The 16,583-nt window shown below is 36.3% G+C and overlaps 1 protein-coding gene across 2 annotated transcripts in view; it reads right to left on the bottom strand.

Moving 5' to 3' along the window:
- LOC307012749 (otoferlin) overlaps positions 1 to 10,601 on the bottom strand; it is a gene marked incomplete at its 3' end in the record, with an annotated part of 47,755 nt that extends 37,154 nt beyond the window's left edge. For both annotated transcript variants that reach the window (XM_079639761.1, XM_079639762.1), the window contains exons 1-10: positions 10,534 to 10,601; positions 8,904 to 9,030; positions 8,186 to 8,240; positions 5,950 to 6,081; positions 4,696 to 4,758; positions 4,477 to 4,561; positions 4,238 to 4,397; positions 2,596 to 2,782; positions 1,077 to 1,263; positions 747 to 970 (exon numbers count right to left, since the gene is read on the bottom strand). In XM_079639761.1, coding sequence (XP_079495887.1) covers positions 747 to 970; positions 1,077 to 1,263; positions 2,596 to 2,782; positions 4,238 to 4,397; positions 4,477 to 4,561; positions 4,696 to 4,758; positions 5,950 to 6,081; positions 8,186 to 8,240; positions 8,904 to 9,030; positions 10,534 to 10,582 — 1,269 coding nt within the window. In that variant the 5' untranslated portion in view covers positions 10,583 to 10,601. The remainder of the gene's footprint in view (positions 1 to 746; positions 971 to 1,076; positions 1,264 to 2,595; positions 2,783 to 4,237; positions 4,398 to 4,476; positions 4,562 to 4,695; positions 4,759 to 5,949; positions 6,082 to 8,185; positions 8,241 to 8,903; positions 9,031 to 10,533) is intronic.
- Positions 10,602 to 16,583: the final 5,982 nt, after the last annotated feature.

Below are 16,583 nucleotides of genomic sequence, written 5' to 3'. Positions count from 1 at the left end.
AAAAAAATAATAGATTCACGCACATACATGTTCTTTTTGTGTTTCTTAGAGGTTGAATTCATTTCAAAATCTGCCAAACTTACAATAATACTTCTGAATAGGATGTCTACTTCATAAATTGTATGAAAATTGTAAAAATAATGGATCAGATCACTCAAAAAACATATGGAAATGGAGGCGCCCTTATATGGGCAGTAATGTCCACTAGTGGAGAAGTGTGGTACTGCGCCCAAACTAAATCTCACTGAAAGCTGATTTTTTGAGATATCAACCTACAATTTGAAACACAACTTGTTCAGATTTTTGGCTTTGATTTTTTTGCATTTTTACAGTCCACCAGGTTTTAAAAATATATATTTTATATAATAAAATATGTACATTTTCATAAACTCAAACTTCTTTAACTTTTTTTCAGTTTAACTTTCTTAATTGATTTAACTTCTACAAAAATCTGCCAAATGTCTTCTTTAAAACAAGACAAATCTTACATCTATATTCCAAAGCATTCTTGAATTACAACCATTAAAGTTCAGAATGTGCATTTTCATGTCTATTAAAAAAAGTGGTGTGCCGCTTAAGGGGTTAAATTGTACAACATGTAGGCCCACAGAATAACCTATGTGTCATGTCACATGGTGGGACAAATAAGTGTAGACTTATATAGGCAAGTGTAGAGATTTCAGTCCTTATCTCAAGAGACATGTCACAGTGACCCAATCTATAAAAAAGGGAATAAGGAATCTCACCTCTGAGATGTTGGACACGGGCTCCATTTGTACCTCAGTGGAGCTTATTATCTCTGTGGAAGAGGTGTCCAGGATCTCCACGGCGACACTGATGAGGAGGCGTGCCCTGAAGGAAACCCCCTCCCCCAGCCCCTCGTTCAGGTCCTGGTGCTCGTCCATCAGGGTGTAGTTACGGGTAGAGCCGTACATATTCACCCAAGCTGGGCCCATAGTGGGCAAGAACCCTGGGGAGAGATGGAAGAGCAGTCAATTCTCGTGTTTTTTTGAGATCTGTTTATGGATGTACACACATTTAACTGTTAGTGTTTCATTGGGACAGATAACCGTTACCTTTGTCTCCATCATTTGCAATCTTGCGTAGATCGATGAAATGGGTTCCTATGGCAACATCGTTCACCTTGTCTGAATCACGGATCTGAACTTTCAGACGCCTACACAAAGGTGGGAACATCTCAGTGAAGACTATTTGCTCATTCCAGATGGGCTCGTAGCTGCTCTTCTGAACTGACGTTTTACCCTGCATGTGTAAGGTGTCATAAGAAATGTGTATAGTTAAAAAAAATAACACTTGCAAAAAGGTGAGGAAATGGATCTATTTGTAAAATTTTTAATATTTATTACCAAAAACTTTTTATCTTTTGTCAAATCAACGTCGATAACTAATGTGGTGAAGATAACACACTATTTTGAGTTTCTGTTTATTAAACCATTCTTCTTCATTGTATTAACTCAAATTTTTAATTGACCCTTCGCTTAGCCACGCCCGAAAACCGCCACTGGCCAATCGTGGCTTAGCAACTGTAACTAGGCGCGGGTCTGGCAAGCTTTCGAGCGAGGGAAACATGCCGAAGCGTTGTGCTTATGGATTGTGCAAATCTGACAACTAAATGTCGACACAGGATAAAAAAAAACACCTTTTGCTTGGAAATAATGACAGTTTGTTTATAATACATATATTTAAACGTAAAATAAGGCAAGGCGGAGGCTCACTGACATACTTTAAAATATATTTCAGCATTTTGTTAATCGACGGCCCTGAGTAACTTTACCCCAATCCGATCGCGGCTCTCCCAGTGTTAGTGTTATTCCACTAGATTTATGGATAAGCTGTTTGATTTATAATTATTAGATTATAATTTATTTTCACATTTCACTTACCCTGCTGTGCATGAACATAGCTGTTCCTCAATTTGTGTGTTTCCCATTTGAATGTTCGGCGAATGAGGCGCTGTTGCTTGCGCTGGGACTCAGCCTATAGGCTTTAGCTTCAATTTTGATGAAATTATTTTCTAATCGGTTGCATATTATGTCGTGGATATATCCCTCGACAGTCCCTTCTGTCTCGCTCTCTCAGATATTTCACCTGTTCGCCAAAAATTACTAATTATCTCCTTGGGAATGTCTGACACCGATGCATACACACTGTAATAGTGAGTGCTTGCCAGGCATAGCAACAGTAACTAAGGAGGGCGGGGCTTAGCGAAGGGTCAATTATAACGAACTAAAAAAATTTAAGGCAAAAAGGTAACTTGCTTTTTTAAGTTAAACCAACATTTTAGTTTTTTACAGTGTAGAAACAGAACAACCGTTAATATTGTGACATGAACAGACAAATAACTTAAAGAAAGGCAGAGCTTAAATAACCACAGAAACTAATCAATGAAATGAATGACTGGTGTAACTCATAATCAAACCATGGAAAGTAACTAACAGAAAACTAGGACACATGACAAACCCACCCCACAAAAAACAAGAGAATCCCTAACAATATTATTGTCTAATATATACAATTGGATGGATAAAAATATTGATCTTTAATATTGATCTAGTGTCTCCAGGACTTTCTTACCTTCTGCCCCGCGAACTGCACCAGGGCATAAGGGTCCACAAGGTCCCTGTTCTCCCCGATAAAAGCTTTCTTCACGTTGGCCATGATGCTGGTGTTCATTTTAGGAAGTCCCTCAGCTCTATAAATCTTAACATAAAAGCGAGCCCACTGTCTCTCTGATGGAACACCCTCCGGCAAGAGAAGATTCCTGTAATACATCACAGCGAACATGAGAACAGACCAACATGACACTCCAATAAATAACTGAACGAATTAATAAATAAATGTATATATATATATATAAAGCATTAGATGGTGTGGGATGCAGTTTAAACTTTTATTCTTGAACATTTGGGAATCTTTATGGAAGGCATATTCTGCCAAAATTACATAAATCAATTAAATGATAAAAATTAAAACTAAAACCAGATTAACTATTTAATTACAGAAAACTGTACGCAAAATATGTGACAAGATTGAGAATTAAATTAAATTTCATTTTCATTTTCACGGGGACAGTGCATCATCCCTGTCAAATTGAAAAATAGAATGCAATTGTTGATTTCACGTTTCATTTTCACTGCAATCTCGAGGCCAATATTACAATGAAAAGGCAAACGTGAAAAGAAACTGCGATTACAGTTTTTACAAAGCTTTTTATTAACACTCACGCAATAATAGTGACACAATTCGTCATTTTATTTCCTCTTTTGTCTCACGGTTTTAGTTTTCATTTTCAAAGACAACCTGTATGCAAATTCTATGTTAATGAGTGGGTGGGGCTCAATTACGCTGTTATGTGGAGGAGCGAAAATGGCGGTTATGACCAGTATAGCAGCAGAATTAAACCAGCTAGCAAACACTTCGGATGATGATGACTTCATTTAGCTTCGAGTTGAATCTATCTTAGATAGACTTGGTCACTTTGCAGCCGTCACAAACTCTGATGTCGATCATCGAGTTGTAAATAATCTAGGTGAGGTTGTGCAGTGCCTTCAGGCTGAAAAGTGTCCAAGTGTATCTAAGATATATTTAACTCGAAGCAAAATAAATTCATCCTCATCCGAAATCATAACCGCCATTTTCGCTCCTCCACATAACAGCGTAATTGAGCCCTACCCACTCATTAACATAGAATTTGCATACAGGTTGTCTTTGAAAATGAAAACTAAAACTGTGAGATAAAAGAGGAAACAAAATGACAACTAAACTTTTCATTTGAATTTGAATTGTGTCACTATTATTGCGTGAGCGTTAATAAAAAGCTTTGTAAAAACTGTAATCGCAGCTTCTTTTCACGTTTGCCTTTTCATTTTAATATTGGCAGTCTTGCCTCGAGATTGTAGTGAAAATTAAACGTGAAATCACCAATTGCATTTTATTTTTCAATTTAACAGGGATGATGCACTGTCCCTGTGAAAATGAAAATGAAATAATTTAATTTCATTCTCAATTTTGTCACATATTTTGCGTACAGTTTTTTTTTTATTAAATAGTTAATCTGGCTTTAGTATCAATTATTATCATAATTGATTTATTTAATTTTGGCAGATTATGCCTTCCATAAATCTAAAGTACACTCAAATTTATAAAAGAATTAATAAATAAATGTATAAATAACTAGATTTAGGAATGTTTATGTATGAATATATCTGTTTCTAACCCCTCTATGTCATCCTCATCGGTTTCGTTGGCCTTGTGGGGAGTCTTGATATTGTCTCCTTTTCCTACGACTGCAATATCACACTTAACGTAACCTTTACAGCCGGCTGTGATGTCATCGGGGTCGGACAGCATTGCCCATTTGTGATGGAACTGATGCTCTGTAATGTACAAGTACCAATTAATAGTCTTTTTCCTGTCTAATTAGTACATCTCTCACTTAGTTCCATCATTACTGACCAGCTTGTGAGTAAACAGTTCCCACGTCTAGTTTGAAGGTGCCTACCAGGGTGCCACTTCGTAGAAGGTTTTTAGAATGTATTACCTTCAATTTAGAATAGAAACACAACTCACTCAAATTACATGTTTTTTCCAAAGTTTTTATTTTATTTTTTATAATACGTACAATCATTTGGTGGAAGATGTGAAAGATCACGAAAAGAGGATTAATCTACTCACTGATATCTTCAGGATCTTGTCAAACATGACATCTGGAGGCACGTGGAAGTCAAAGACAAAGTACTGTTGAGAGAGAGAGGAAAAAATGAATATAATGTCTGGATAAGGCCAGGTTGTGTATCATATAAACAATGTGGGTGGATTTACGTGATATTTAAGTATTTATACTGAAAAAGATCATGAAAAAACTACAATATAGTCTCTTTAGAGGTACATTCTTGCAGTTCTAAACCGCAGGCGCTGGTCATGAAATTAGAATATCATCAAAAAGTTGATTTATTTCAAAAATTCAACTTAAAAGGTGAAACTAATATATCATATAGACTCATTACATGCAAAGTGAAATATTTCAAGCCTTTATTTGTTATAATTTTGATGATTATGGCTTACAGCTTATGAAACCCATCCCAGAAAATTAGAATATTACATGAAATCACACAGTAATCACACAGTAATATGGTCATTGTACCAGGTTTTGGGTCTTCTGGCAGTGTGGGCCGGTGCAGATCCTGCTGGGAAATGAAGGAAGCATGAAGTGCTCTGGACATGTCCTGTAGACGCTGCGCTGACTCTGGATTTAATAAAGCACAGTGGACCAAAGTCCTCTTTTCTGAGGAGAGACAATTTTGCATCTCATTTGTAACTCCAGCCGACGACACGGCTCCCCAAACCATCACTGACTGTGGGAACTTCACACTGGACTTCAAGCATCTTGGATTGTGTGTCTCTCCTCTCTTCCTCCAGACTCTGGGACGCGGTTTACAAATGAGATGCAAAATTGTCTCTCCTCAGAAAAGAGGACTTTGGTCCACTGTGCTTTATTAAATCCAGAGTCAGCGCAGCGTCTACAGGACATGTCCAGAGCACTTCATGCTTCCTTCATTTCCCAGCAGGATTTGCACCGGCCCACACTGCCAGAAGAACCAAAACCTGGTTCAGTGACCATATTATTGCGTGATTTCATGTAATATTCGAATTTTCTGGGATTTTGATTTCGTGGGTTTCATAAGCTGTGAGCCATTATCATAAAAATTTTAACAAATAAAGGCTTGAAATATCTCACTTTGCATGTAATGAGTCTATAATATATTAGTTTCACCTGTTAAGTTGAATTCTTGAAATAAATCAACTTTTTGATGATATTCTAATTTTATGACCAGCGCCTGTATATTGGACGTGTCAGTAAACAGACCGCCACACTTTCTGAAATAACAGAAATCCTTTGCTCAGATTTTTCAGGAATGTGAATGTAACCTCATTGTAGTAGGGGCAGTTTGTGGACTCCTTCATTGATGTATACTTCTTTTCCTCTCCAATTTCCACACAAACCACAGGGTCCATGTTCAAACCAATCAACTGACGGGCCTCGATCACTGTAACACTGATCTGAAATACATTTTAATTGGAATATTATCAAAATAAATTGATATAAAAAATAATTAATAAGAGTATAAAACAGTCAGTTGGTGTGTGTCAGACACTGAGACAGATGAGGCGGTGTTTACGTGGGATGGGAGTGTGTTATGCCAAGGGCTAATTAGTCAAGTTTGCTTTAGGGGATCGAAATGACAAATGAGCTAGTTTTCTATTGAATCACAGAATCATAAAGTAAATATCTGAGGCTGCATTTTGACAAATAAAGTCAAACTTAGTCAATAGAAGGAAAATCCTAATACTTAAAATGCAGTGTTGGGGTAGTTACTCAAAAAAAGTAATTAGTTACTAGTTACTTCTGTAAATTGTAATGAGATTACTTTACTAGTTACTGCATTTGAAAAGTAACTTCACTACTTATTACTTTACTTTACCGTTTCTTAATTTACTGTGTAGATACATGGACAAACATCATAGCCCTATCATCACTTAGCCTGCATGTCCACATAGTGTTTATAAATGTAGCCTAGAAAATGGCATGTAAAACCATATAAAATAACAATATCCCTGTCTGCACAAAGAAATATGCCTCACTGTAAAATCTACAAACAACAGGATCATGTCCGTGGGTGTACACACATGATCAGGGCTGGACTGGGACAAAAAAAATTCAGCCCTGGCATTTTGGCCATAATAATAATAATACTAGCACAGTAATAGCCATATATTGTAAAACAAATGCACTGAAAAATAAAGGAAACTTTCATAATTAGTTTTGTACTAATTTCTATACTTGGAAAGAGATAAGCACATGATATTTTCTTTTGACGGAAACTGCAAAACTTAAAAACTTTCTTCTCCATCTGTATTTTGACAGATAAACACTGACACTGCATGCTCGCTCAAAGCCCAAAGGGGGAGGTGTTTAAAGATGTGATTGGGCCAGTCCAGTGTCAATCAAAAAAATAACCAATGGGCCAATCTACGTGTTTCATGGGCCGGTCTGAAAAAAAAAAAAAGGTAGTTGAAATGAACTACAAAATTGACCCTTCGCAGGGAGCTTGATTGACAGGTGATCTGACCAATCACACTTCGCCAATCCGCCATTTTGTCCGACAACGCAGTCAGGAGAGTTAGTAGATTAACACGGGAGGATTTGAACTTGAGAAGCGGATTGTACTGACGTCTTTCCGCGGTTAAAACAACATTCCTTCTGATGTTCATTCATGTTTATTTGATGCTATAAATGAACTAGAAGGAAGAGATGATCGGTTCACGAGCGGCTTTAACTGAGGCGACACAGCGATCTGTCACACACATTAAAGAGCCACAAAACGCTATTTATTGTTTACATTTCTTTAAAAAAATGACCAAATTTGAAAGGTGAGACTTTGTTTAATATCAAAAGTAACCGAAAAGTAAGCTGGTCTGTGTCTGTCAGTGTGTTGTCAGTGTCCTCTTGTCGGGCATAGCGACAGTAACTAAGGGGGGCGGGTCTTTGCGAACGGTCAATTGCATTCACCTCTCATTTCTGCACATTTGTGCTGTCTTTATTATACACTCCAAAGCGACGAGTCGCATTTAAACAAATAAACTTCTTCTCTCCACAGAAACATGCTTCCAGAAGAATTCAGAAAATAACAACACTTTTTGCTGCAGTGATTTATTCTGCAAAGAGCAAAAGAGTCCCAAAAGTTAACGTAGGGGAAAAAAGGGAAAGCAAAGAGTTCCTAACTTCCAGCATACTATGGACAGCTTGAGATAAGGAAATGAAATAAAAAAAGACCTAAAAACACTTACACAGCACACATATATGGATTTCCTGCATTTAAAGGAAATACACAGTGCCAGAACTGAAACGAATTTGCAATTCAACATCTCAACACAACAGCCGTGCAGAGGACAATTAGTAAGCAAACATAAAAGGCTTCTCTGAAAAACTGAAGCTCGAGGCCGATGTTGTTTGTTTGGGACGGCGCTGTATATTCAGGGCTTTGAGCAGAGTGCACTACTCAAGGATAAATGCCACGGTTTAACATGTGGTCGGCAACTCAAGGCCGTGCAGTTACTGGGAATGTGGGAATGTTTTTAAGCCTGCTTTTGTCTCTGTTCATACCTGATAATCCACAGGACGCCCTGAACTGGGTTCCATCTTAATGTCAGGTTTTGATCTGAAAAACAAGAAGAAAAGATCAAACTTCATGAAATACATTTGAACTAGGCCTGTCAATTGATCAGTCGTTTTAATCGAATTAATTACGTTATGTTGAACCAGGTCTCCAATGTGACTATTCAAATTGATCTATATTAAATTAATCACATTATTTACATTTACATTTATGCATTTGGCAGACGCTTTTATCCAAAGCGACTTACATTGCATTATCCTATACATTTATACATAGGTATGTGCAACCCCCTGGGATCGAACCTACAACCTTGCGTTGTTAACGCAATGCTCTTACCACTGAGCTACAGGAAAGCATAAATTAAAATAATAATAATTAAAATAACAAATAAAATACTAATATTTGCCAATTTACAATTAGTATTTTTTACAAACTGTCTTGAGACTGTGCATTAATTGTTTTAATTGTATAATTTTTTTGTAAATCACACAAAATAACATTAAAGCGACAGGCCTGATTTAAACTATAAACTGTTCTTTCTTTACAGAAGAACTGAACAAGATTTGGAAAAAAATTAAAAATAAATAAACCTTTCAAAAAAGATATACTGAGTTTTTTTCTTCACTGTGACCTTTTCAAGGGATGCAAACAGATAAACTTGAGTACTGCTTTAAAAATACACCATGTGCACATCAGATATGTGACCTTTTGTTGGAGACATTAGTGGTCACTGCAGTAACAGAGGCCAGTGATATGGTATCAGGGTCAAGCCCACCGCCCAGGCGCATAGCCTTTCGATCCAGATCTTCTGCATCCAAAATGGCTGGGTCATCTGTGCACAAGAGTACAGCCGAGTTAAGGCGAGAAATAATAGATATCACCATGAAACTTCCTCAGTTGATTACTTACACAAGTATATAAAAAAAATGTATTACAAGTTTTTGAAATTTGTATGTTTAATTACGCAAATTAGGCATGATCTCATTAAATATGCACAATTTTGCATATATTTTCGGTAGATAGATCTGAACATATGATAAAGCCAGGTGCAAAATTCTTTTTTCATTTTGTTTACACACAAGATGAAAAAAGGATTTCAGAGGGATTTCAGGAGATATGCTTTCATTACCTAGGAAATCAAAATATACTCTCCATAGCCTTAAAAAATCTATTTTCGCTATATTTTTTTAATTAAAATGCCACATAAATCTGGCCAGGAATGATTTATTAACAAATCCCTCAGAAAATATCTTCAGAATACTGCTAAGTGTATAACTGGAAAGTTTGGTGTACATATGCTACATAGGCTAAATGACAAAAAACTCATTTTGAGAAAGAGGCATTTAAAGATTTGTAATGTAAAAATTCATACTTTTTAGTGGAAACAACTATTTACAGACACAATATCTTATCAAATCATTAGCAACAACAATACAAACCAGCTAAATCACATCAAAACTTATAAACAGTGTATCTATAAAGTTATAGATACACTTCGAGGCTTAGACGACACTGGTGTAATAATAATTACACTGTATATATACTGTATATTCTATAGGCTATTATGGAATTTTTTTAAATGTATTTTTGTATCTCCATTTTTATGATGTATGTTGTGCTATATGGACCTGTGTCTGCAATAAAGCTTTATTTTAAACACAGCATTTATGGCCTTCAACTGAACAAAAAAAACACACATGTAAACGTCAGAGCGCGTCACGTGATGCATCTGAACGAATCACGTAATTGACATCAGCCAATGAGATTTCGCTTTTAGAGTTAAATGCCCATTGTACTTTCACGATTGGTTGCTGATAAAATGGAAATTACCATATTTGGATCCGACAGCATTGTACAGGAGAGAGCGCTTTCCAGACGTGTGTGAGATTAAAGGAAGAAGATCGCGGAGCAGCGTGTAGATTAAGAACGCCAACTTTTGTTGAATTTAGGAGAAATCTTACAGAATAGACAAAGTGTAGTAAAATAAAGACCTAAATGTGTATTTTTGGACTTTTTTTCACCACAAGTCTGAAAGAAGACATGTTATTGAAGAAGACAAATAGCCCAAAATCTTAAAATTGACCAGTGAAAAAAACCCAGATGTTTTTGCCTCCGTGTCTGGCTTTAATACGGCAAGATCTTTCCTATTGATGTGTATGTACAATCTCCAGTTTGCTTTGAGCACTAGAGTGTTACTATAGACACAAATTTGAGAACTAAAGTGCAGACACAAATACTCAGAGACTGTAAAAAACATTTGAGTTTGGTTCCGGTTTTCCTCTCTCAACTAATAAATAAATACATTCACAACTCTCTAATGATCAGCGATATTTACCTCCTTTTTTGTGGTCATCTTTGGAGCTCCGTGTCTTGCCCAGTTTCATGGCTGAAAACACTCCTTTTCCTGCCCTACAACATAAAACAAACATTTAGAAGGGCATGAACAGGGGAAAAAGGTCACAATATGCACTGTATTTAAAAATCACCACTACCTCTGATCCTCTCAAACACTGAATCATGTATAATATATAATTATGTTACATAGATACTGTATAAAAAGCAGTGACATTCCACAACTCAATAAAATAAAAAATGAATGGATAGAAATTCAAATATCCAAATATTTTCCATTTACAAATGTTTGCTCTATATAATTCTCTTTATAATAATAATATATTTTATTTATAACGCACTTTTCATTCCAAAGAATCTCAAAGTGCTACGCAGTAAAACGACAGTAAATAATAAATCGTAAAAAACAATCAGCACATAAAAGCCTTTCTGAATAAAAAAAGTCTTCAGTTCTGCTTTAAGGCTATATATCTAAGCTATATCTTTTATTTACACATCAAAAAACAGTTTATTCTCTAATAGACAGTGCTGGAGTGCAATCAAATAATCACTGCTGGAGCACGATACGTTTTCCCATGATGGAAAACTTCTGTGATATTTATCACTCAGACGAGACACTCGTTTCAACAGCGAGACCCCACTCACAACAGTGGTGTCCGGTAACCCTGCACTGATATTATGCTGATTAGATATCAGTTCTACAAAGGCCTGATGAAGTCACAGGCCGGCTGGACAAATAATGCTCCTTAATTATTCAACAAGATGGACACAATTCTCCAATTAGCTGTGATCTGTGGACATAGATACTTTCTCAGGACAAGATGAAAGAAATCCCGGTCGTTTTGTTCCTTTGAGCATTTTAAACAGAGTGAACATGTATCAGGATCACAGTCGATTCTCCGTTATTTGGATGAATTACGTAAATCACCAAATAATAAGGCATCATCATCACAAATCAGGACTGATTATGGAAATGCAGTTACTTATTTCAACATTTTCAAACATTATTCTGTAATTTAGTCTCTATTTGCATCTCTGGAATCTGTTTCGTTGAATCTTTGTCGTCATCTCAAAAGTGACACTACACTCTAAAAAATGATGGGTTGTTTCGACCCAATTTTAGGTAAAATATGGACAAACCCAAACGTTGGGTTAAAAATGTAATTTAAAAATGTAACTCAACGGCTGGGTTTGTCCATATTTGACCCAAAATTGGGTTGAAACAACCCAGCATTTTTGAAAAAGTCATTAGAGCTTGCAAGTTTTTATCCATTAGTTGAAATTATTAAAGATATTTTTTTCTAGAAGTCCAGCAATTCACTTTTTAAAGGTGGACTATTCATAAGTCAAACACAACTTTAAAATACATACTGAGCCAAACAACCTTATATCAAACAAAAGAGTATATCTTTTCTATATCAAAATATAGAAATGACATAAGGTGCATCAGGCAGTTTTTCAGCGTGCAACATGTCACTTAGTGCATGACTGAATATATATATATAATTAAACGCAAAATTAAGCTTTCAAAAGTTGTTCTTATTACCGGTAACAGAACTCACGGTTTAAGCAGGTCTATGAATTGCGAAGAGAAGAAACTAGATTATATTAACATTGCTATGAACTCTCCAACAAAAACCACATATACATGATACTCACCAAACGCTGACAACCAAAATAGAGAAATATGTGCCAACTGGGGTAAAAAAGCGAGGTATTCCTGACCAGAGTGTGTACTACATGTCCATTTTTAGTGGCTAGTCCAGATCAAAGCAAAAAGTAGAAAATAAACACACAGGCAAAGAGACACTTCTCAAACTAAATGGGCGTCCACAATAAGGGAGAACTTGAGATGAAGACCAGGTACAGTATGAGTGAAAAAGTAACAGGAGAGTATTGTGACCTCACACACACACACACACACACACACACACACACACACACACACACACACACAGTCACACACACACACACACACACACACACTCCCTGACACTCACTCACTCACTCACTCTCACTCTCGTACAGATGTGTCCGATACAATTACTTATATTAGATAAAGTAAATTAATGTTCTATAAATCTAAATACATAGTAAGGTCAGTAAGTTTTTTCTTTGTTTGTCTGTTTGAAATAAATACATTTAATCAGAAAGAATGCCTTAAATTTACCAATACTTAAAGTGATATACTGTATTTAAACTGTCATACTGTATATAAACAAGTCATATATAATACAAACTATGCAACATCTTTGTTTATTATTCTATAATATGTATAGATTCAATATTTTCCATTTTCCGCATTCTGTAGGTATGATTAATTTTACCAATTATTATAAATGTGCTGTATTAACTGTCTTGGCTTATCAGATGTGCAAATGAACTGTAAGTGGACATAACAGTTACTTAACCTAAACAATGTCATTATGGGGTCACCACAAAAAAAATAATATATATATATATATAGAACTGTCCAGACTATGCTTGGGCTTTCATTCAGATTTGGATTAGTTTGGACAAAATCAAGAAGAAAAGACTGGATTGTATCTAGACATGATAAGGTAACCTAACACTAATTAAATGATTTTTAGAGCGTGATGAGACCAGCTCTGTTTAATCGAAGGCTTCACTTCAGCAGTCAAGGAGAAACAGGGAACCCACAGCGCAAGCTTTGGGACGTGCTGGAGCTAATTCTGTCTCACATGCAATATCCTTACCGAAGCGCTAGCAGTGCTTCCTTATGTAGGGCAGACTTTCAGCACTGACTGTTTAGTCAAGAAAGGATGGTCAGGAAACATCAGTCTGACAGACAGCGTTGCTGGAGAACAAAGCCAGAGTCTCAGATTGCGCTTTGAGATGCACACAATGGAGGAGGCACTATTGTGAACGCCTAGAAGGACATTTGTGGACACTGTCAGTCTTTAAGGTACTTGAGACAAATACATTTAATAAATAAAATCAAAAATAAAATCATTGAATGCCAATTTCATTAGGTTTTGCAGCTCAGTCCATCTACATTGACTGTCCCTTAAGAAGTTAAACCTTTACAAAACGACAAACCCACTTAGATAAAGACTGTAATCCCCCTGTTCACTGAAGAGTGACCTTTGCATATTATTTACTGTGTGGGGGTGAGCTCAGGTGACATTTTATATTTTATGAGCCAAGACGCTAAACTGGGATGCACAAAAAGTCACTGATCATCACAAACCAATTATTTCTAAACCCGGTTTAAGAATTATGACCTGTACCATAACACAAGCAATGCAACATCTGTCAATCAATACAATATAAAGAAGGAAACATGACATCTGGGAGAGAGATGAGAATGGAGCTTCATTTGTATTCACTGGCATTTAGACATGATGGGATATGAGCACAAATACAGATACAGCCGGGAGATAGGGAAGGGTTTGTCCAGTGGAGACATGGTAAGTAAGCATCATGCCATTGTTGTTAAGGACACTGTGTCTTTCCCTATGCACCTGCTGTCCCCAGGCTGGACCTATTCGGCTCCCTCGACTGGAACCGTGTCTCTAGGGGTCACCCTGTTGAGAGCGAGAATCTGATTGTAGCTGCAATCCAAAGCGTGTGTGTATGAGTGTGAGGTAATCGCAGCTGCTAATACACACGAGCTCTTGAAACCCCGCCCTCTGCAGCAGCTCATTTGCATTTAAAGGGACAGGCACAAAACGGTGCGTTTTTGCAAACCCTCAAAAAGTGACAACTTTAACATGCTATATAAAAATATCTGTGGGGTATTTTGTGCTAAAACTTCACACACACACACACACACACACACTGGGGACATCAGAGATTTATTTTACATTTTGTGAAAATGGCATTTTACCACCCCTTTAATATAATTTTTTTATGAATATTAAGTTTAAAAGAACAACATTTATTTTAAATATAAATCATTTGTAACATTATAAATATCTTTACTATCACTTTTGATAAATTTAAAGCATCCTTGCTGAACAAAAACTGTAATTTCTTCCCCCAAAAAATGTCCACTGAGTGTGTGATCATGCAGCTAAAATAGAGAAAATCATTCGTGTCAATAAAAAGTATCTGTGTATATCACTGGCCATTTCTCAACCTTGACATGGAAATACACACCAATACACTTAAACAGAGATAAATGGGATGCATTGAAAAGCATAAAGCAGCACAATGAATTATGTATCAAAGCATAATTATGTATCTCAAGCGCTTAGGAGATCTATCGGTGTCTGATGTGAGTTTCTCTGGCGACTAAAACAGGAACTCAAAGCCTGTTCTTTATTTCAAATCACTGATCAGAACAAAGCTGTGGTGTAGTAACATTGACAATCACTTTTCCCCACAAAGGTTCACTCCAAAATCCTAAATATAATGCACATTTTAAACAATTTAAACCTTATTCCAGAGACATTAATACACTAAAGTGCTCGTTTTAATGAGTCTCATTTGAATTTGTATTGCATTTTTTTTATGTTTACAGCAATGTGTAAATGAATAAGAGGCACAATTATGTTTCATCAATGTCACACTCTATTAAAGTGATGAATTATTGAATAACGAGCACATTTGAGCTTTTGTGCCCTAGTTTTTTAAACTGTGTGGGGGTTCAAAGTGACAGTTTTATGCAAGTCGGAGACAAGAATGGAGCGATGGAGGCTGAACATTATCTGCAGACAGCGAACTGAACCACTAGAGTAATGCAGCGGCTCTACGGTGATAAACCTCCTCGTGAAAATCCCTTTGTTCTGTAAAGTTTCATTTGGCTGCAAGCTTTCTCCCGTCATTGCCTTGAGCTCAGGAGAACAATGCGTTCTCTCTCATGATTAAGGTTACCTTACCAACTATGACAACGAATCAATGAATCTGATCAGAACTGGCAATTCTGACAGCTAAAACCAGCCTGTGAATAGATGGTTTAAACTAGCTGGTCTATACGACAACTCACCATGACGTCACAACAGTAACAGACGTTCTTCCGGGTGGCAAAAGCCGAAGTTCCTATGGCAACGCTAGTAAATTGCTTGGAAAGGAGACCCACCGTCGGCAGTAAAAATTTAATAATTTTTTTTTTTTTATCATAATAACAACTGTATTTAATGATATATAAGTAAAAAATATAATAAATATGTAATATAGTAGGCCTACACATAATTAGCTAAATACTCTATATAGCTCTTTTTTTCTTGCCAAAATAACGTGCTATAACGTAGACTCACTGTATTCCGGACACTTTGCACAGTAAAAAGTCCTGTAAGATATCAATCTGCGGAAAGATAAACCTGATTGGCTCATCTGTCTCTGGGGACATGCCTTCCACACGTTCCCAAATTTGATTGACACATTTTTGGACTAATCATTTTGGAGAAATCTTGAAAAAATTACAGTGAGGACTCACGGTGTTCCGGACGGCTGAATTTTTTTACTCACTGTGTTTCGGACAGATAAGGAGGAGTCATTTCTAATATAAAATACATACATTTTAACCACTATAAGTTGGTAAAATAATGATATTAATATTCATATGTTGTATATTTATTATTTATAAGCGTCTATACACTCTTTTAATCGACGATTGCTCATGTGAAGCACATGCGTCGATAACATTATATTCTAACGTTAACGAGGTGTTTTAACGAGGGTGCAGTGATTCATGTCTGACAAAGTGCCTAATTGAACGTGTATATCCCTTAAAAAAGTACAAATATTTGCAAATTGTAACTCATAATTATTTTATAAGACCATAAGAATGTTTTTTTTTTTGTCATTTTCTGATGGGTGATCATGTTTTAAGAGCCGATGTATTCTCCCCTCTTCATTTTGACCTGCCGGAAAACCCTCCTCCCGACATTTTCTGAACAGTCATTGGTGTACGTTAAAAACTCACGTTGATTTCTTGGAAACGATTGGCTCTGGAAACATAGGGTTGGTCGGGATCGAAAGAGGATGAGGCAATGATGACACGGATATATATAGATGCCGTGACCTGAAAGTGTTTATTTATAGAATTTGCGGGAAAAGGTCAAGTGT

Source organism: Phoxinus phoxinus, assembly GCF_949152265.1.
Source record: "Phoxinus phoxinus genome assembly, chromosome: 16".
In the NCBI taxonomy this organism is placed as follows: domain Eukaryota; kingdom Metazoa; phylum Chordata; class Actinopteri; order Cypriniformes; family Leuciscidae; genus Phoxinus; species Phoxinus phoxinus.
Note: the sequence above shows the minus strand (reverse complement) of the source record. Positions and strands in the feature narration are given on the sequence as shown.